The 20,263-nt window shown below is 35.6% G+C and overlaps 5 protein-coding genes and 1 long non-coding RNA gene across 10 annotated transcripts; all 6 read left to right on the top strand.

The window, feature by feature from the left end:
- Positions 1–989: 989 nt before the first annotated feature.
- Positions 990–2,936, top strand: LOC103828019 (HVA22-like protein i). Of its 4 annotated transcripts, none has more exons than XM_009103595.3 (7): positions 991–1,247; positions 1,481–1,521; positions 1,623–1,721; positions 1,803–1,859; positions 1,950–2,013; positions 2,082–2,294; positions 2,358–2,936. In XM_009103595.3, exons 2-7 carry the CDS (start codon positions 1,490–1,492, stop codon positions 2,757–2,759), a joined length of 867 nt encoding a protein of 288 aa, XP_009101843.1. In that variant the 5' UTR covers positions 991–1,247; positions 1,481–1,489; the 3' UTR covers positions 2,760–2,936. The 4 variants fall into 4 exon arrangements, with proteins under 4 accessions (XP_033129191.1, XP_009101843.1, XP_033129192.1 ...); XM_033273302.1 differs by having other exon boundaries at positions 1,015–1,345; XM_033273300.1 differs by having other exon boundaries at positions 990–1,247; positions 1,803–2,013.
- Positions 2,937–5,085: 2,149 nt separating this feature from the next.
- On the top strand, positions 5,086–9,584 carry LOC103828018. Its single transcript, XM_009103594.3, has 15 exons — positions 5,086–5,554; positions 5,616–5,933; positions 6,011–6,142; positions 6,229–6,361; positions 6,441–6,554; positions 6,630–6,778; positions 6,865–6,957; positions 7,038–7,431; positions 7,652–7,778; positions 7,873–7,972; positions 8,067–8,136; positions 8,222–8,374; positions 8,475–8,570; positions 8,658–8,977; positions 9,075–9,584. Exons 1-15 carry the CDS (start codon positions 5,474–5,476, stop codon positions 9,291–9,293), a joined length of 2,499 nt encoding a protein of 832 aa, XP_009101842.1. The 5' UTR covers positions 5,086–5,473; the 3' UTR covers positions 9,294–9,584.
- Positions 9,585–10,656: 1,072 nt separating this feature from the next.
- On the top strand, positions 10,657–13,677 carry LOC103828017 (glucan endo-1,3-beta-glucosidase 7). Its single transcript, XM_009103593.3, has 4 exons — positions 10,657–11,024; positions 11,110–11,768; positions 12,495–12,821; positions 13,380–13,677. Exons 1-4 carry the CDS (start codon positions 10,958–10,960, stop codon positions 13,623–13,625), a joined length of 1,299 nt encoding a protein of 432 aa, XP_009101841.1. The 5' UTR covers positions 10,657–10,957; the 3' UTR covers positions 13,626–13,677.
- LOC117126035 lies at positions 11,763–12,380 on the top strand. Its single transcript, XR_004448568.1, has 2 exons — positions 11,763–11,946; positions 12,124–12,380. It is a non-coding gene; the product is annotated as an uncharacterized LOC117126035 (long non-coding RNA).
- A 1,030-nt stretch (positions 13,678–14,707) lies between the features above and the next one.
- On the top strand, positions 14,708–16,599 carry LOC103828016 (photosynthetic NDH subunit of subcomplex B 2, chloroplastic). 2 transcript variants are annotated; one of them, XM_033273299.1, is made up of 4 exons: positions 14,708–15,191; positions 15,263–15,697; positions 15,814–15,898; positions 16,190–16,495. In XM_033273299.1, exons 1-4 carry the CDS (start codon positions 14,766–14,768, stop codon positions 16,327–16,329), a joined length of 1,086 nt encoding a protein of 361 aa, XP_033129190.1. In that variant the 5' UTR covers positions 14,708–14,765; the 3' UTR covers positions 16,330–16,495. The 2 variants fall into 2 exon arrangements, with proteins under 2 accessions (XP_033129190.1, XP_009101839.1); XM_009103591.3 differs by lacking the exon at positions 15,814–15,898 and having other exon boundaries at positions 14,714–15,191; positions 16,190–16,599.
- Positions 16,600–16,826: 227 nt separating this feature from the next.
- Positions 16,827–19,992, top strand: LOC103828015 (putative S-adenosyl-L-methionine-dependent methyltransferase MMAR_1068). Its single transcript, XM_009103590.3, has 2 exons — positions 16,827–18,261; positions 18,362–19,992. The coding sequence occupies exons 1-2, from the start codon at positions 17,724–17,726 to the stop codon at positions 19,000–19,002; spliced, it is 1,179 nt and encodes a 392-aa protein (XP_009101838.2). The 5' UTR covers positions 16,827–17,723; the 3' UTR covers positions 19,003–19,992.
- Positions 19,993–20,263: the final 271 nt, after the last annotated feature.

Genomic DNA, 20,263 nt, shown 5'->3' with positions numbered 1-20,263 from the left:
GCCGCTATCTCCATCGCTGCTCTATTAATTCCAGAAGGATAAGAGTGCTCCCAGGACAATAAAGATAGTTTTTGTAGAATCCCATAAGTGGCTTCAATGAGTTTGTTTACATGTGGGTATCTTTGCGGATAGAGCATAGCATCTCTTGCAGATTTAACACACAGTCCTATCTTGACGCATGTTTGCCATAGCCTCGACTGTATGGAACATTCCAAAAAGCTCTGCCTCAACCTTTGAACAAACACCGGAAAAGCATCTTCTGCTATGGAACAGAATACGCCATGTGTGGTCTCGCAGAATCCCCACATTTGTTTGTTAGCATCGTCGGGATTTATCTTCGTTTCTTGTTGTTTGTTTTTGTTTTACAGGATGTTTAAATTAGATACTTATGCTTTGTTGTGTGATAATTGCTGGTGATTGATTTTGAGGCTCCTAGAGCTTCTTTCAGTGAGTATTTGTCGAAATACTCAGCCTTTTTTTCTTTTCAGATGAGTTCGAGGAAGTGCAGGAGTAGTCGTCTCAATGTGGTGTTGGCTTTTTGGGTGTTTGGTTTTCTTTATGTTATTTTATTTTAAGATTTGGTGATTTGGTTTTATGCATTTCCTATTCATTTTAAGTACGATTATTGTAAGACTTTTGGATTCGATCCTTGGAAATAAGATTTGTATTGACTTTTTAATGTATTTTATGTTGGTAAAAGCAATATGAATTCATGCCGTCTCGGTTAAGTGAAATTCGGATGTGACAAAATCAGTATTCGTGAGAAAAGATAAATGAATTCATGAAAAATATAAATAAAAAGTATGAGGTAAGACAATATAATACATGATTCATTCAGAGACCAAAAATTGATTTTGAAAAAAATCGTATTCTCCAAAAATATTATGTAATTTATGTTAGATTTTTTTATGAGTCTCTAAAAATCTTGAAATGCAATTTAGTAAAGAAAAGAATAACGGTGTATATTAGAGTATTGTAAAATAAGAATTATATATTATTATACAATATTTGGTCAAAATTGCTTTTCAAGGGGGGGGACTGCAAACTTCAACGAGACGCGATTCAAAAACTTCAAGTAAGCAAATCCGGAAAGAGAGAGAGAAAGAGAGAGAGAGAGAGGTGATTTTGAAATTAAATTTTCACTCTCCTTCTCCCTTATCCACCGGCTTTTTTTTCTTTCTCCGACGGTGTATTCGTATCGCCGGAGTTAACAGCTGTTCTGCTCACAAGTACACTTTCCTCCGCCGGTCAGTTTCCGATCTCTCGAATCGGTGTTCTTCGTTTTTTGATACTGAGAATCTGTCTGCTGCTGAATCATCGTCATCATCATCATCATCATCATCATGTAGCCTGATCGATTTGCCCTAGTTTTTAAATCTATTTGTGTCGTTTCGTTAGTTAGTTTTAATTTACAATAATCAATACTTAAAAACAGTTGAATTCTCTCATATGCCAATTGATGATGCTTTCTTGTTTTCAGTTCTTCAAGATGATTGGATCGTTTCTTACGAGAGGATTGGTGTACGAGAAAGAATCATACTCTCTCTCTCTCTATCATTTGGTTTTTCTTAAATGATGATGATATTTGGATAGTGTTGATTAGCCTCCCACTCTCTTTGCAGGATGTTGTTGGGTTATGCCTACCCTGCCTACGAATGCTACAAGACTGTTGAAAAGAACAGGCCTGAAATTGAGCAACTTCGCTTTTGGTGCCAGTACTGGTATATATATATATATATATATACATTCTCCTTTTCCTTCCTCAAAATCACTTGCTAACTTTAACTTAACATCGCTTACAGGATATTGGTTGCTTGCTTGACAGTCTTTGAGAGAGTTGGTGATGCCTTTGTTTCATGGTGCCCTTTCTTATCATATTCCTCTTCATCTCTCTCTCTCTCTCTCTCTCTCTCTCTCTTCTTATCTTTGTCTCCATTTCTTCTCTCTAGGGTTCCAATGTACAGTGAAGCTAAGTTAGCATTCTTCATCTACCTGTGGTATCCTAAAACCAGGGTATGTGTTTCAAGTAGGAAAATTACTGATGTCTTTCTATGCCTTTACATGAGTCCTTTTTTTTTCAGGGCACTACCTATGTCTACGAGTCCTTCTTTAGGCCTTATCTCTCACAGCATGAGAGGGACATAGACCATAGTTTGTTGGAGCTAAGGACAAGAGCTGGAGATATGGCTGTTATATATTGGCAACGTGTTTCAAGCTATGGTCAGACCAGAATCTTTGAGATTCTCCAGTATGTTGCTGCACAATCAACTCCAAGGCCGCCGCAGCAACCTCAGGTACACGATTGAAACAATATCTCTTTGTGTATAGTAACTTACAATACTCGTTTCTGGTTTCAGAAACGTGGAGGCAGAGCTAATCAAGTTCCTGTGAAGCCTAAGAAATCCCCTAGCGTTCAACCAGAATCTGAAGAAGCAGCGTCGTCCAGCTCATCTTCAAGCGACAGTGACGGTAATGATGCTGCCGGTAAAGAAGCAGGCCCTACTTCTGGACCAGCCACAGATACCAAAAGCGCGGGTATCACTCAGATAGTACAAAAGTTAGTCTCTTCCCCTCCAACCCAATCAACCACCCAAGTGGAAGCGGAACCAATGCAGATAGAAGAAGTGGGAGGAGAAGGGGAAGCGGAATCAGTGAATGGAAACTCGAACCCGGAAGGTCCAAAGGAGACGGTAATGGAGCAGACAATCAGGATGACTCGTGGGAGGTTGAGGAAGACGCGGTCAGAGGAAAGCCGTTGAAATTAAAAAAAAGTTCAAAAATTGTTTACTACTTTCATTACGTTTCTCTCGCTGTCTCTATGCTGCTTCTAGAATTATGTCGACAGGAACTAAACTAGTGGGAATGCTTGTATGAAAAGTAAATCTGCTTCTTGTTTTTTTTTTCTTTCTTTTATTCAATTCGTTGCGTTAGGTGTAGCAATGGCACTCTTTGTTTTGTTTGCTTCTCCCGATTTGGTAGAGTAATTCTGTTAAAAAAGGTACAACTACTGAGAGTAGAAATGAAGCAAATATCAACCATAGATCAAGTAGTTATAGTCAAAAGTTCTGTTGCACCTAATCATGTGATGAAATGACAGTATGAAACGAAATTAGAATAGTTTATAACGAGATTGAAAATTAGGTAGCCAGCACTGAGATCACCAATCAAAGCTTATCGGTTTGGTCATCCATGGTCTTATTGGATCCGGGTGGGTTTGGGCATACGGGTGGGTTTGGATATTTGTCTCGGTTTCTTTTTTCTTATAAAGATTTCATATAAGAAAAAGAAATCGAGGCTGCCCTTTCTCTCTATAGAGATTTTATATTAAAAAAAACGAGACAACTGCCCGGTTTTCTCCTTGAGACGCTGAACTTTTTCTCGTCTTTCGTAAACGAGACAACTGCCCAGTTTTCTTGTCTTACATCAAAAGTTTATAGGATCATAAAATTCACACTAAGTATTTAACGGTATTAATTAATAAAAAAAGAAAAGAAAACATGAGTCAATATTTTACTAATTAATTATATCCAAATTAGATAAATCTAGTCAATATTTATTGATAATTTAAATGATAAAATTTCGTATAAAAATAAAAATAAATTATTTAATTTATAATGATATTATTAGTTTTAAAATAAGAAAGATGATATCAAATATCAAAAATCCTTAGAAAATGACATGTATCATCGTCGGTGGTCTTTATTTTATTCTTATTCAACATGTTGAATCTATTCAACACCAAATAATTCACATCATCAATTTTTGACACTTCTATATTAGTGATTCAACAGTTTAGTCTTTTATCCCATTTTAGATAGTCTAAATAGGAATATTAATTTTCTAGATGAAGCATCTCTAACAAGAATACATTCTTTAGAGATAGAAAGAAGAATATATTAAGAGAAATTCATAATATATTTATTCTATTAAAATATAGTTTTTTATCGACTGGTTTTAAGACTATCAAAAAATTATAGCGGTTCAATTAAATTGACCTCAATAATGATATAAGTTCAAATATATATAAATAGTAGCAAATCAAAAATTTAACTTTTAAACTAATATTTGATTATTATTATATTGTATTAAACTATCCTAGATTTTATTAGTTCTAATAAGATAATACTATTTATATATCAAAGCATGCAGATTATAAAAAGTATACATTTTTGAATTTGACTATCTATTTATATAAATACCTTATATAATTATCAATTTTTATAACAATGAAATCGAATTTCCTAAACCATATCAGATACATACATAATGATAGATATATTTAAATATTCTAAATTTCTCCATTTCAATAAAAGGATAATATCTCTATACCAAGAAATCATATTTTAAAATATACATTTAATCCAAATATATATTTATTGTTTATGTAAGAAATAAATTAGATATCTTAAACTTATCAATTATACATGTAACAATGTTTATCTTATACTATATAATGAAAACTGAAATTAATGATTATTTGTTGTTGTGTATTGTTATATGAAAATATAAATATAAAATGAAAACTACTATATTATATTTTTATCACAGATTTTGTAAACTATCAATTTTTTTTATAGAATATTCTATATAAATATCAACAGGATAATAAATAATTTTTTCATCATTTAAATTTTGTAAGAAATATTAATTCTAATGTAATATCTAAACTATAAAAATACTTTTTATCTTTCAGTGGTAGACAATTATATGATTTTAAATTTTCTAAAAACACTAGATTTCATTCATATAATTAGTATATAACTGTTAGGTAAAAAATTTGGAATTAATAATATAAATATAGTTTACCAATTTTATAAACTACAATAATCAATTTTCTAGATTTTATGAAAAAAACATAACCCATGTCAACTAAAAAAATTATTTTGGCGAATTTGTAAAAATAAATATAGAAAAAGACGAATATATTAGAAAGGGCCTAAATACATTAGTTTAAAATATATGTGCGGAACATGGAGAAAAAAAATAAAGTTGGTAAAATGAAGCAATTGCACCAAATTAAATTATTCGATTTAAATACTTTATGAAAGCAATAATAGTCCGTAACAATAATTATAAAAAATATCATCATATCCTACCCTACACCCACTCGCACCTAATCCATTTGACTCTGTGTGTTCTCTCTCATCCCTGAGTGTCACTTGTTTTGTTGAGAGAGAGATTTGCTAGAAAACCCAAATCTTAGGCATTTTAGGGTTGCTGGAGTATAGATCACCCACCTGCTTTGAATCAGTCTTTCTTTTTTTTTTTTTAAATTAACCCAAAACCCTAATTCCCCCATTTTGTTTTGTTTTTTTTTTTTAATAATTTGAAAATTTCAAAGCTCGACACAAGTAGTAATCTACGCTCCCTCCGATCTAAATTATATTATTATTCGCTTGAATTTGGGTTTTGTGGAGCTCCAAATGAAATGCATTCCTGTTTCTGATTCGATCGACGAGTCTCCTGAGATTTGATGGAAGTGAAGCTGCTGTTTCGCGGTTCATGTTCCAGTCTCCAGCTCCGCTTCGCCGCCGCTCTCTTCGCCGTTTCAGGGGTAAGTTTTGGTATCAGGAAGTCGTCAGATCTCTATTGACAACTTTTCGTTGTATTTACAGATATTGTTGATTGTATTGTGGTCCTGTGGAGCTGCTGCTGATGCCAAAGGCCAAGATAGTAGTAGTGGAGGAGTATCTTCTCATTCGTGCATCCACGATCAGATCATCGAACAGAGGAAGAGACCCGGTCGAAAAGTATACTCTGTTACTCCCCAGCTTTATCACGAGGAGCCAAGCAGTGCTCGCAAAGGAAGGGCCTTGCTTAGTCTTGTTTCCGAGGATGCGAATCAACAACAACCTATCAGGATTTACTTAAACTATGATGCTGTTGGTCTCTCCTTCGACCGAGATTGCCAAACTGTTGGCGATATCGTCAAGGTCGTGGACTTTAAATATATATAGTGAGTGACTGTTTGTTCTACTCAACTAATTTTGTTTGTTTGTTTGTAACTCAGTTGGGTGAGCCTCCTTCGAGCATTTCCCTTGCTTGCAATCCCAATGTCAAGCCTCCAGTTTCCGGTGATTGCTGGTATAATTGCACTTTTGATGACATTTCTGGGGAGGACAAAAGGCGTCGCCTACGCAAGGTTCTCTCTTTATTCCTTTTTCTCTTATGTGGTCACGCACGCACTTGTACTGATTTATAAAAAATATCTCTTGCACATGAATCAAGGCTTTAGAGCAGACAGCGGATTGGTTCAGGAGAGCATTAGCTGTTGAGCCTGTCAAAGGGAACTTGCGGTTAAGTGGATATTCTGCTTGTGGGCAAGATGGTGGTGTGCAACTTCCGCGTCAATATGTGGAGGGTAATTTCCCTACTCTCTCTCTCTGACTGATTGTCAAGGTTTCTTGCTTGGGCTAATCTGTTTCTTTCAAATCACACAGAGGGTATTGCTGATACTGATTTAGTTCTCTTGGTCACCACAAGACCTACTACTGGCAATACCCTTGCATGGGCTGTAGCTTGCGAACGTGATCAGTGGGGACGTGCAATTGCTGGTATCTTTCCATCGTCTGTCTCCAGTTTATTACAAATCTTTTTGCTAATGCCAATTGTAATCTTTTTTTTTTCAGGGCATGTCAATGTTGCTCCCCGCCATTTGACTGCGGAAGCTGGGACTTTGCTTTCAGCAACTCTCATTCATGAGGTTATGCATGTCCTTGGCTTTGACCCGCATGCCTTTGCTCATTTTAGAGATGAAAGGAAAAGAAGACGAACTGAGGTATATGATATAAGAGAATCAAAATACCTTGTTATTTCTTTCCTTTTTGATATGGATGAGGGAACTGAGTTTAACCTTGCTTTTAGGTCACTGAGCAACAGATGGATGAAAAGCTTGGTAGGATAGTGACACGCGTAGTGCTTCCACGGGTTGTCATGCATTCGCGGCATCATTACGGAGTGAGTTTAAATGCTTTTTAGTACCTTCTCGTGACTCATGTTTTGTGTCCTTCAAGTCCTAAGAATCTTCAACGGAACAGGCATTTTCTCAGAACTTCTCGGGTTTAGAACTTGAGGATGGAGGAGGACGTGGCACATCGGGGTCCCACTGGGAAAAAAGACTTCTCATGAATGAGATAATGACCGGATCGGTAGACACAAGATCAGTCGTTTCGAAAATGACTCTAGCGCTATTAGAAGACAGTGGCTGGTATAAGGCTAATTATAGCATGGCCGACCGTCTCGATTGGGGCCGGAACCAGGGGACCCAATTTGTCACATCTCCATGTAACATGTGGAAAGGTGCTTACCATTGTAACACAACCCAACTATCTGGCTGTACATACAACAGAGAGGCCGAAGGTTACTGCCCAATTCTAAGCTATAATGGAGACTTGCCTCAGTGGGCTCGTTACTTTCCACAGGCTAACAAAGGTGATTATATTGCAAAATGCTGATACGTGAATATTTATACTACATTCTCAACTGTTTCCTGCTTCGACATGTTAATTTTTTTACGCAGAATTTTCTCTTGTATAGGTTAGTTGTATAGAGAAACTATAGTATATACTCCAAAGTATGCTATGCTAGTAGTTTAATTCGTTTCTCCTTTGGTGAAGAAATTATAATGAACTTCATACACAACATTTTGCAGGCGGTCAGTCTTCCTTAGCAGATTATTGTACATATTTCGTAGCCTATTCAGATGGGTCTTGTACGGATATCAACAGTGCACGTGCGCCTGACAGGATGTTGGGTGAAGTGAGAGGGAGTGACTCCAGGTTATTATTGCTGGTTATACTTTGTCATTGAATGTTGTAAAATATCTGCATGACATATTGCTCATGAAAGAGTTTGGCCTCTATATGATGATAGGTGTATGGCCTCGTCTTTAGTGCGTACTGGGTTTGTCCGGGGTTCCATGCCACAGGGGAATGGCTGTTATCAGCACAGATGTAAAAATAATTTGTTGGAGGTATGTCTTCTACATCTCTTCTTCCTTGTCCTAACATGCTTTTATGCTTCACTAATAATATTTTCCTTGTCATCCACAAATGCCATTCTTTTAGGTTGCCGTGGAGGGAGAATGGAAATTCTGCCCTCAAGCTGGTGGACCAATTCAGTTTCCCGGTTTCAATGGTAAGCATGCTCTTTATCTTTGCCGAAAGAAGAGTGACGTATTGTTTAAAAATCTTTTTGAACCATTAATGTTTTTTATTTGCAGGTGAATTGATTTGTCCCGCTTACCATGAACTCTGCGGTACGCCCGTAGTTTCTGTGCTTGGCCAGTGTCCTAATTCTTGTAACTTCAATGGAGATTGTGTTGATGGGAAGTGTCGTTGTCTCCTTGGTTATCACGGTCATGACTGTAAAATCCGTAAGAGTCCTGTATTTTTGTTTACTTCAGATCGTCGTACATGTCAGTCAAGGTCTCCTTATCTTTCCCTAAGATCTGAACTTAACTTGTCAACATGCAGGTTCTTGCCCTAATAATTGCAGTGGACATGGAAAATGCACAACTCAAGGTGTATGCATATGCGAAAATGGATTTACTGGAATTGATTGTTCCACTGGTAAATGTCCATACTCATATAGTTTGTCTAAATAAACAATTTTATTAATATTAAAGCCTACAACAAGATTCTTTTCCAACGTTACAGCTGTGTGCGACGAACAATGCAGCCTACATGGAGGAGTGTGCGACAATGGGGTTTGCGAGTTCCGTTGCTCTGATTATGCTGGCTACACATGTCAGAACAGCTCTAAACTTGTAACAAGTTTACTGGTATGCAAAAATGTGTTGGAGAGAGACATGTTAGGGCAACATTGTGCTCCAAGAGAACCAAGCATACTTCAGCAGCTTGAGGAAGTTGTGGTCATGCCCAACTACAATAGGCTTTTTCCAGGCGGGGCTCGGAAATTATTTAACATTTTTGGCAACAGCTATTGTGATGAGGCAGCGAAAAGACTGGCCTGTTGGGTAAGCAGCAATCTCTCTCTGTTGGGATCTATATTAGTTTGTCTCGTAATTATAGATGAGACATGACATTTATTCATTATGATCCCTTTTGAACCAGATATCGATCCAGAAGTGTGATATTGACGGAGACGATAGATTACGGGTATGCCATTCAGCATGTCAGTCCTATAATGTGGCGTGTGGGGCTTCCTTAGACTGCTCGGATCAAACCCTTTTCAGCACCGCGGAAGAAGGCGATGCTAATTGTACGGGATCTGCCGAGATCAGATCGCCATGGTTTACCCGTTTGTGGAGTAAACTTTTAGCAAGTAACTAGGAACAATTCGTGTGTGGAACGCTAGATTTGTGTGTTCAAGGTAGATAGTGAGGGAGAGTTATTATTCCAAGCTGTAATTTTTCTAGGGTTTATGAAGGTAAAGAGCGGGCAAAATGACACTAACTTGTTACACACGTAAGTTAGGGGTCTTTTGTCTTAGCTCACCTAATAGATTAATTAGAGTCTTTTGTCTGTCTTTCGAGTAATATGTAAACGAATATATATTGTAGAACAAATGAATTTATAGGCCGAAGGCCTATCAAGAGAAAAGAAAAGTGAAATTTCTTTTAATTGTCTTCTTCTTAGCATTCAATGCATAAGAAGCGCTCTTAAACACAAAAGAAAATTAAAATCTTGGAATGCTTCATTCATTGCCTCTAACTAGGGGTGGGCACAAACCGGATACTTGGTACTCGGCTTGGTTTATACGAGTAATAAAAAATAAGTATTAGATCATTTTAGACAATTTTCTCAAAACATAAATAGGTTATTTAATTATTAAAATTTATTTTTACAAATCTTTCAGCATACACTGTTATATGCTATAAACCAAATGGTTAAGATTGTTTCATTTAAAATATGACAACACTTTCTGAAGACTTCGCAAAACAAAATGAATCAAATACCCCCAAATTTGTTCAAATGTGACGCCTTTTCTGCTTTTGTTTTTAATAATCGTTTCCGTCTTTCTGAGAGAAAAGAGGGTTTACGGGTGCTTTATCTTTTTCTTGTGCCACAGCAAAAGCGAGTTGGTCTTCTTTTTTTTATTATTCTTTTACCATCTTTGTGGTAGATGTTGGAGTGTCTAATTCCTTGCTCTCTTTCTCCACCACCATAGTCGCATTGTTCCATTTCTTAGTAGAGAAGGAAAATCCAATCATCAAAAAGGCATAGATTACTTCAGTTAGTTAATTATGTTACTAATGGTTCATTAAGTGGGGGAAAATCCATATCATCATAATATTTGTCTCACTTTTTCATGCAACTAATTAACTAAAGACACTTTAGGGTTTTAATCCCCTTAATTGTCTCTTTAGAAAGCCTTGTAACACGTACTTATACATTGTCATACTGTATTTTACTTCATTTGGTATGTAAGAATTGTATAAAAAGTGTGTTGTCGCCATGTTTCAGGATCCTTACTAAATTTGGAGGTGAAGAAATTTTTAGAAAAAAGTTTCCACAACTTACTACAAAATGAACCACTGAAACCCACTAATCAAAGAGGATTTAGAAAAAAAATAGTTTATCAGTAAATTTGTTCATAGTGGTTTTACCAACAATAATATTTCAAGTTTTGTTAGAATCTCCTATCAAATATACTTTCTCAAAAAAATCTCCTATCAGATATACTGTAATAAGAAAGTGTATAGTTAAAAGCACTTGATGTCTATTTCAGAAAAAGAAATCCTTCATGTAATTAAGTTATTTCAATGAACTTATACAGTGGCCCCCCAAACCGATAAGACAGTAATCGTGTCTGTATACCAAATTTGAAATGTGAGAAAAAGAAGTTACTTTTACTTTTCCAACGTCGGTCGTTTTAATGGATCTATATATAGATTACCCAATTCTAGTCGATAGTTCTCTGTAAGAAAAAGAAGAGAAAAAAAAACTTGAGCATTTAAATACAAAACAGCAAAACAGAGCAAAACAATCCATCCATGGAACCTTCTGTTTATCGATTGTTCCTACTCTTCTTCTTGTGTTTATATGGTCTTCATCAAACAAGTAAGTTTATTCACTTTCATATTTGTATATATACATATAAAACATCTCTAAAACACGGATACTTTCATATGTATCAAAACCACAGAGTCTCAGCCATTCATTGGAGTAAACTATGGCCAAACGGCCGACAATCTTCCTCCACCGTCCGCCACCGCAAAGCTCCTGCAGTCCACATCTATCCAAAAAGTCCGTCTCTACGGATCTGACCCGGCTATAATCAAGGCTCTAGCAAACACTGGTATCGAGATCGTCATCGGAACAGGCGATGTACCAGGTTTAGCATCCGACCCCAGTTTCGCTCGGAGCTGGGTGGAAACCAACGTGGTCCCTTATTACCCGGCGAGCAAGATCACTCTCATCGACGTGGGAAACGAGGCAACAACCTTTGGCGACCGCAATTTCATGTTGCAGCTCTTGCCGGCTATGAAAAATGTCCAAAGTGCACTCGAGGCAGCCTCTCTCGGCGGCAAAATAAAGGTATCAACAGTACACACAATGTCGATTCTGAGCCAGTCCGACCCTCCTTCGGCCGGGGTGTTTGCTGCCGACCATGCTGATATATTGAAAGGGTTGCTAGAGTTTAATAGGGAGACAGGGTCGCCTTTTGCGGTTAACCCGTACCCCTTTTTCGCTTACCAGAGCGATCCTAGACCCGAGACATTGGCCTTTTGCTTGTTTCAGCCTAATCCTGGCCGTGTTGACGCTAACAGCAAGATCAAGTATATGAATATGTTCGATGCTCAGGTTTTACACACCTCTTTACTTGGTTTTTTTTTTCAGACAACCTCTTACTTGGTTTTGCCTTATTTAAATGTTCGAGTTAACTAGGTGTTGTCAAAAAAAAAAAAAATTTAACTAGGTGTATGAACAGGAAATTTAGTGGATTAAAATTTAAAACCAATATTTTTCTATACCTAAAAAAGTAATTATTTCATAAAATTTTAGTTTTTTTTTTTTTTTTTGGTAAAATGTTAAATTTTATACCAATTTTAAATTTTTGACAGTAATTACAGAGGAAACAAAGAAATCAGAGTAATTAAAATCTAAAACTAAAACTAAGGCTAAGAAACAACAGAACCCAAAAGATGGTCACAATCAGAGTAATTATTTCATGAAATTTTAGTTGAACTTTCATTTTATAAAGACTTTGCTTTTCTTGGTTAATTTTAAAAACGTTTGGTTAGAGAGTTAGGCATATTTAATTATTATTTTTAACGCTAATTTATTGTGATATTACAATTATAATAAAAGAAAATCATATTACAATTACAATTATTATTTAGTGTTACCAAAAAAAAAGTGAAAAGGTGGCTTTGAAGGAAAGACCTTGTCAAATAATGGAAGAAAGAAAATTGATATCAAATTTTGTAAATATGAATTCGTATAATTAGGGAAAGAAAAATTAATAGAAAATGTGATTTATAACATATAAAAGAAGGAAGATATAAATAATGAATTCGGTTTATGAAGGTTGATGCGGTGTATTCAGCTCTTAGCTCGTTTGGGTTCAAGGACGTAGAGATAGTGGTGGCTGAGACTGGGTGGCCATATAAGGGAGACCCGGACGAGGTTGGCACGACAATTGAGAACGCTAAAGCTTACAATAAAAATCTTATCGCACATTTAAAATCAATGGCCGGAACACCGCTGATGCCTGGGAAAGTGATCGAGACATACTTGTTCGCATTGTACGACGAGAATCTCAAGCCCGGGAAAGGATCTGAACGAGCCTTCGGTTTGTTCAAACCTGATCTAACCATGACTTACGATATCGGTCTAACCAAAACTACCAACCAAGTAAGTTTTCATTAGATAAATGATGTGAGTTATACCATAACCGGTAGAGATATCCAACTGGATTTAACCGATTCAAACCGAAATTATTTTAAAACGATTACAAAATAGAATAAAAGGAAAACCGATTCCGAGATGATTTTCCTATACCACCCGTATTTTAAACTTGAAAAAGAAATAAACCATCATAACAATTCTCTGAAAGTAATATTTTGAGTTTTTTTTTTTTTTTTTTATGAAAACTGAGCAAACTGAAATTGCATTCCAGTGGTAGTATTCAGCTTTTACAGGATTTTGTGCGTTCATATAAATAAAACAAAGAAAACACTAAAAACCGAATCTAAAATTGGATCAACATCTTAATAACCAGTCACTGGAACAAAAACCCTACTAAAATTTTTACATGGAAATAAAAGAGAGCAACTAAAAAAATGTTATTTACATAAGAATTGTTTATGATGCTAATCTAAGGTTGAGGCAAGTCGAATAAAAGAATACTATGATAACCTTTTATTTAAAATAACTTACAAAAAAATAAATTGTTTTTGCTACGTCTCTCAGACTTCCATGGCTCCACAGTCGCCAACGCCACGTCTCCCACCAGCTGCAGCTCCAACGAGTCAAACCTTACCTGCTCCCCCGCAGATGATTCTCCCTTCACCTACTTCTCCCTCCGACAAAAATTCTGGACAAACCGATGTTCATAATTCTACTCCACGCTCTGCTTCTCTAGCTCATTTATGTTCTTCTCTTTCTGTTCCATCGATGATGTTGTTTGTTTCGGTTATGTATGCATTGATCATATAAACATTGTGGAGTATTTTCATCCATTTTCAAGTTGAAGTGTTACATTTATATTTGTTTCTGACTAATTTAACTAAAATGAATGTACTACAAAAATATAAACAGACTATAACACAGTTTAGAAATAGATATTTCAGTATCCACCCGATCCCAACATTATGCTTTAGTCTCAGTTGAAGAAACCCGCTAAGAATGTAGCCCTAGCCGAAAATCCTAAGCCTTGTAACTAAACCGGGTCCGTCATAGTAAAATGTTGGATCCGTCAAAACCGGATCCGGATCCAGATATCTTAATTTTTTAGTCCGGATATCGGGATCCGTAAGTTTTATTAACAACTATTTCAAAAATAGTAATATCTATATATAAAAAGTACTTTTATTTTATATATTTTCATTTTTATAATAGTATATATATAAATTTTATGTAAATTTTGTAATATTATACATAGACAATTAAAAACATTATATATTTTTTGTATTTTTAAATTATTTTTAATATTTTATAAATATTAATATTATTTTTTATTTATTTTAAGGATCCAAATCCGGATCCGGATATCCACCGGATATTACAATTTTTAGAAACCGGATATCCGCAAACCCCGGATCCGGTTAAGGATAGTAAAATTATGAATCCGCCGGATAAGGATCTGGATATCTTAAAATTGCACGGATACCCGATCCGTCCTAAGCAGCAAGCAAAAGGACAACTATAAACAAAATAAAACAACATTTAGTCGAACACCACTGCTTATATCTATTTTATATATGAATTTATTACCACAGATTATTCAGAAGAGTTAAATCAATTAATAATCCCAATTACTACAGTCTTACATTCCTCCAAACTCAAAACCATAGTTTTCAACCAAAATTACAGAAAGTTACCGGTAAGAGCAGAAACACTTTGAAATAGACAAAAGAAGCCGATGATGTAGAAGAAGACGGTGTTGATAGTAGTGAAGATGATCCGATATGTCCGGTTGAGAAAAACAAGAAACGATTTAGCGTATTGACAACCACATGATAAAGAAAAGATGCTAGTAAACGACAAAAGAAAAAAAAAAAGATTAGGCTTTAGCGTTACTACAACCACCTCACTGGTCTTATCTTTTTTTCTTCTCCTTCCTTACTCTCTCAATCAATGGCTTCTCTTTTTTCTTTTTCTTCTCTCCTTCAACCAAAAGTCTCTTTTACTTCTCCCCTTAAACCAAAAGCTGTAAAGACTTCGACTTCAGCTCCTCAGACCCAGACAATAACTGAAGGGCTTGAAGAAAAATTCGGACGAAAAGGCATAAAGTTCTCGGAACCAAACATGGTCGAGCTTAAGGTCAGAAACGGGAGCTCTTTAAAGCTGAGTCTATCAGACGCTCATGTTGTTTCATATCAACCAAAAGTGTACTGGAAAGACGACGGATTCGAGGAAGTCCTTTACACAGTAGAGGACGGTAATAAAACAAGAGGCGGGGTTGGTCTAGTTATCATAAACGAAGAAGAAGCTTCTTCCGTAATATCAGGTTGTAATTGGACTGTTAAGGACACTGATTCAGACGCCATTGATGCTCTTCAGGTGAGATTGCCTAAAATACAATCTTTTTTGTTGAGTACAAATGATGAAATCTTGTGCCTTACGTTTCTCAGATTGAACTGAGCTGTACAGCGGGGTTTCTTGACATAACCTACATCGTCTCTCTCTATCCAGTAAGCATAGCAACAGCAGTGGTGGTGAAGAACAACGGTCGCAAACCGGTTTCCCTTAAACCGGGGATTATAAGTTCCTTGAGATTCAAGAAACGGAGTGGTGCTGGAATTCAAGGGCTTAAGGGCTGCTCCTATTGCCCCAGTCCTCCATTATCTTCGCCTTTCGAGCTATTGTCTCCTTCTGATGCAATGAAGGCGGACTCTTCCGGGTGGTTTGGGTCAGAAGATGGGGAAAAACCGGGGGTTTGGGCAGTTGAAGACTCTATGATTACACTTCTTGAGAAGAAGATGAGTAGAGTCTATGCTGCCCCTCCGGCTGAGAGACTAAAGGCCGTCTATAACACTCCGCCTTCTAAATTTGAAACCATTGATCAGGTAATTTTAACTTCATTATATATATTTTTCAGGTTACTCTCTGTTCTGATATATATTATGGTAATTTTTCGTTTATGCATTTGGATGCAACATATGGTTGCAAATGGATCATACAGTATGGTCAATTTGGCCTCACGTTTAATGCTACATTTGGATTCAGAACCAATCATCCAAGAATATCAGATATGTTGGATGCAAAATGTATGTAGTTAAGTTCAAAAAAAAAAAATGTATGTAGTTGTGGTGTGGTGCAAATATTCATCAAAACTTAATAAAATAGCAATTGACAACGAGAACATAATTGATTTGAATAATGAATATATTAATTTTAAGTCACTTTGTATCAGACTTTCAACCAAACACTAATTTACATTGAACAGGTTGACTTGTCTCTTATATATGATCGTGGATCGTTGTTTATCGTCTAAGTGAGTGTTTATAACATAACTACGAATTTATTAGAATCTGATGTCTGAAGTTTAAACTTTGTAGGGACGAGGATTGTTCTTCAGGATGATAAGGATGGGGTTCGAAGACATGTACGTGGGATCCCCAGGATCAATGTGGGACAAGTTTGGGAAGCAACATTATTTTGTGTGCACCGGTCCTGCATCCATGCTCGTTCCCATTGATGTTGGTGCCGGTGAAACCTGGAGAGGAGCAATGGTAATTGAGCATGATAATTTGTAAATCTCATTTGCTATATATCTATCATCTTTATTTTCTTATATATTTTTGTCATTCTGCAACGAATAAGATGTTATTTCATATTGTATATATGCAAAGTCATAACTACAAGGGTCATCCCCATTCTCTATGTTATAACTGAGAGTCATAACTCATAACTACAAGGTCTTGTAACGATAATGTATGCTAGAAGAAGAGGCAATCGACGTTTGTTTTTTGGTAAGTTTCACAAAATTTGAAAAGTATCGGATATTTTTATGATCGAGCTTTGTGTGGATCAAACAAATTTATGCATCTGCGAAACCAATTAGGAATTTCAGGACAAAATAATTAAAATTAAATAAATAATTCTTAAAAGTATAATAATGGAATATATATAAATAAATAATTCTTAAATGTAATTCATTATTACATTTTAATGCTTTTAGTCGTATGCTTAAACCATGTTTTGAAATTTTATGGTACTCCTATAGAGAAGTCGATAATATATATATATGTATAATAGGTAGGTTAATGGATTGGTTACGAAGCAATAAATAGCATTAATTACCTAGGAATCTAATTTTTAGCGTGAAAAAAATGCAAAGTAATGTAAATTTTCCTTAACAACCACCAAAACATTAGGCAAGTTTTTTCTTGGTGACAAATTAATGTTTAGTCTTCAATTATCCTTACCACGTAAAACCTATAAATAAATTCTGTATCAACGTTTGGAGAACTTCCACGTTTTTTTTTTAATTTCTGCTTGTAATGAAATAATTAAATAAAATTTACCAAATTAGCCTGATTCAAAAATTGTTTAACACGCTAATTTGAGATTTTTATTACTTTTAACCATCACAGAATCACTTCAGTGCAATTGCAATTATAAAGTTAATGAACCAACATCACAGTTCAAAACCAAAATAAATAGTGGTTTTCTATATGATATATTTTCCAAATATAGAGTATACAATATATAAAATATAAATATATATGGATTATTGTATTTGTATAATACATACTTACTCCCCTCCTTAGAAATGGGATTAATGACAATGGCAATCAAGATCAAAACTTTCTATCAGTTCTTACCATGTCTCAATTTCATACATTGGACAAATTAATCATAGGATGTAGTTGTCCACAAAGGCGTAGAGTTTGAGTTTTACTTAAATCAGTTTTTATTTTATATAAAAAAAAAGAACTAAAACTAGTGGACACTCGAGCTCGAGATTTAGTTGGTCAAAATCATTACACTAATGCAGTAATCTCGTAATTGATGCAACTTGAGCGTGGAGCCACTCGTTTGATCTTTTAGCAGAAAAGAGAAGGCCACTGGTTAAGCATAGATGAACGTATGCCTTTGTTTTTATGTGTGGTTCTCTTTTCTTATCCAGCAATTTGCCACATTCCTTCATTATATATCCAGACAAAACCTTTATTCACATCAGGAGAAAAAGAAGAAGAAACAATGTCTAAAACAGAAAACAAAAAGCAAGAAGAAGAAGAAGAATCATCAACTACAACCAATACTATGGCATGGCCGGATATTGAAGAAGAACTCGTGATACCTGAGCTTTTACATAGCGAAGGCGTGAAGAAACTTCACATGAGCATTCAAAACGAGTGGGATTACCTTCAGAAGTCTGCGTGCCAAACTGCTGCAGGAAGAGCTCTTTGGAAACATGTCATTCACGATCCTCTCGCTCACTTGTTTGCTGGAGAGACACATTTGAGAAACTTACACACAAAGATTCAGCGAGACAGGCTCAACAATGCTCGAGAGGTCTCTGGTGTGATTCTAGCCGTTCGAACCCTTTGGTTTGATACTAGGATCCAAGCTGCTCTAGACTCTTTCGACAATGATGCAACACAAGTTGTTCTACTTGGTGCAGGTTTAGTTTCCCTACTTCTCGACTTTTATTTTAATTAATTATATGTTTTTGTGAAGCAAGAATAAAAGAATAACACACAACGGTGTGATTGAACTTTCAGGAATGGATGCAAGATCATACAGACTAAACTGCTTGAACAAAAGTGATGTATTCGAAGTGGACTTCCCCGATGTCTTGCAAACCAAAACGAGCCTGGTCCAAGCTGCAGTAAGTTCAAGAGAGGAGCTTAAGATGACGGCCAAATCATTAATCGACGTAGCAACTGATATCAGAGACAAGGACTGGTTTGAAAACCTTAAGAAATCAGGTTTTGTGCCAGAGATTAACACTGTATGGGTTCTTGAAGGCATTCTCTATTACCTGTCTCACACAGAGGCAATGCAAGTACTGAATCTCATAGCTGAGAAATGTAAAGTAACCAGCACGGTTCTCTTGGCGGATTTCATGAACAAACCGTCTGCTTCTCTCCCCAACTCTGTGTTCCACTTTTACAGTGACTGGCCTGATCAGCTCTTACCATCCTTGGGGTTCTCTCATGTCAAGCTTTCACAGATTGGTGATCCAGATGCGAATTTCGGTTTGCTGCACAATCCACTCAATCTCTTTAACAAACTTCTTCGCCTGCCAAGGACTGCACAGATCCATCCAGACGATGGAACGCCGTGCTGCCGCTTGTATTTGGTCGAGGCTTCTGGTTCACCTCCTCCAGATAAATCCATAACGAACAATGTGAGCTTGTAAGCTTACTTATTCCACTGCAACGTTTTTGCAGATCAAGTATATGAGTCTTTCACACCATGGAAACTGTGTAGGAGATTGTTGGCAATTTGAATGTATAAAACAATTGATATGAACAAAATTAGTATATATTAAACCGTAAACTCAAAAGTTCCATTGTTTTTATCTCCTTAGACATTCAAACGACTTTATAAGTGACAATGAAAGCATCAAGCGTTATGTTCAAATAAAACGAGTTGTATCTCACTTTCCACAAATTGTAACAAAACGTCGGTATCACTAAACATCCATAACTATTCCACACTGACTATAAGAAGAGAAGAACATACTTCATCTCAGATCTCAAGGCAGTCTTTTACAAGTTAAAACATTACACTCAAATTTGCGAGAAAAAAGATTGCCTCCATAAACTGCTTCTGCAATCTTTTTTTCTGATAACTATAGTTCTAGTAATTGATTGTGTAAGACTCAAGTAATAAGAATATCTCTCTTATTAATCTCTTAAAGAAACCCACTCAAAACCTTGAGCTCACCAAAACAATTTCAAAACTCTTTAAGTGTTGCAACAACCTTCCAACTCTTATATAATAATTAGATAACTCCTAATCTTATTAGTAGAACACTTATTAGATATTTCCTAACCTTTTTAGTAAAACATATCTCAGTAGGATTATGATAGTTTGTATATCAAGCTATTTCAAGTTTATTCCAACAATTTCCTCCTTAAGCTTGAAATCGGTTCTCAGCCAAGTCTTCAACGCCAATCAACGAAGGTCATGGAAGAACATGACGACGAAGGTGGTGGTGCGACGTGTGAGGATTGGAAGATAAAGAAGAAGGCAACGAAGGTGGTGGTGGTGGTGCGGCTGCGTTTAGTTAGTAATTATGTTAAAGCTTGGTCTAGTTTTTGATTTATTATTTAATTAGATTTTTTTATATTTTTGTAATCCAATTTAATTATAGATCAATTTAATAATAAAGAAATTTTTAATATATGAATTAATTTTAAATTCTAATTATGTTTTATTTTAAAATAATTAACTAAAATAATTTTAAGATAAATAATAACAAAAAAGATATGTTATTAAATAATGTTCAATTGCATAAAAAACGCTATAATATATGACAATAAGATAGCACCGTAAAAAACGCTATCTAATGTGTTTGACCTACTAAAGTTTCAATTGATGCTAATTTAATTGAGCAAAAAAAGAATAAAATAGTGAATACAAATTCAGTTGAAAAAAAATGAATAAACAAAACA

Source organism: Brassica rapa, chromosome A06 (assembly GCF_000309985.2).
Source record: "Brassica rapa cultivar Chiifu-401-42 chromosome A06, CAAS_Brap_v3.01, whole genome shotgun sequence".
NCBI classification, from domain to species: Eukaryota; Viridiplantae; Streptophyta; class Magnoliopsida; order Brassicales; family Brassicaceae; genus Brassica; species Brassica rapa.
This window is presented reverse-complemented; position numbering and strand designations above follow the sequence as displayed.

Bases quoted from the DNA above. Each gene is read 5' to 3' on its own strand.
- LOC103828019 (XM_033273300.1), top strand. From the start codon at position 1,490: ATGATTGGATCGTTTCTTACGAGAGGATTGGT. The intron at 1,722-1,802 runs GTATATATATAT...CATCGCTTACAG, and splicing joins CGCTTTTGGTGCCAGTACTG to GATATTGGTTGCTTGCTTGA. The intron at 2,295-2,357 runs GTACACGATTGA...TTCTGGTTTCAG, and splicing joins GGCCGCCGCAGCAACCTCAG to AAACGTGGAGGCAGAGCTAA.
- LOC103828018 (XM_009103594.3), top strand. From the start codon at position 5,474: ATGGAAGTGAAGCTGCTGTTTCGCGGTTCATGTTCCAGTCTCCAGCTC. The intron at 6,143-6,228 runs GTTCTCTCTTTA...ACATGAATCAAG, and splicing joins AAAGGCGTCGCCTACGCAAG to GCTTTAGAGCAGACAGCGGA. The intron at 7,779-7,872 runs GTTATTATTGCT...ATATGATGATAG, and splicing joins GTGAGAGGGAGTGACTCCAG to GTGTATGGCCTCGTCTTTAG.
- LOC103828017 (XM_009103593.3), top strand. From the start codon at position 10,958: ATGGAACCTTCTGTTTATCGATTGTTCCTACTCTTCTTCTTGTGTTTA. The intron at 11,769-12,494 runs GTTTTACACACC...CGGTTTATGAAG, and splicing joins TGAATATGTTCGATGCTCAG to GTTGATGCGGTGTATTCAGC. The intron at 12,822-13,379 runs GTAAGTTTTCAT...TACGTCTCTCAG, and splicing joins TAACCAAAACTACCAACCAA to ACTTCCATGGCTCCACAGTC.
- LOC103828016 (XM_033273299.1), top strand. From the start codon at position 14,766: ATGGCTTCTCTTTTTTCTTTTTCTTCTCTCCTTCAACCAAAAGTCTCT. The intron at 15,698-15,813 runs GTAATTTTAACT...TGGATCATACAG, and splicing joins AATTTGAAACCATTGATCAG to TATGGTCAATTTGGCCTCAC. The intron at 15,899-16,189 runs GTATGTAGTTAA...TAAACTTTGTAG, and splicing joins AGATATGTTGGATGCAAAAT to GGACGAGGATTGTTCTTCAG.
- LOC103828015 (XM_009103590.3), top strand. From the start codon at position 17,724: ATGCCTTTGTTTTTATGTGTGGTTCTCTTTTCTTATCCAGCAATTTGC. The intron at 18,262-18,361 runs GTTTAGTTTCCC...TTGAACTTTCAG, and splicing joins AGTTGTTCTACTTGGTGCAG to GAATGGATGCAAGATCATAC.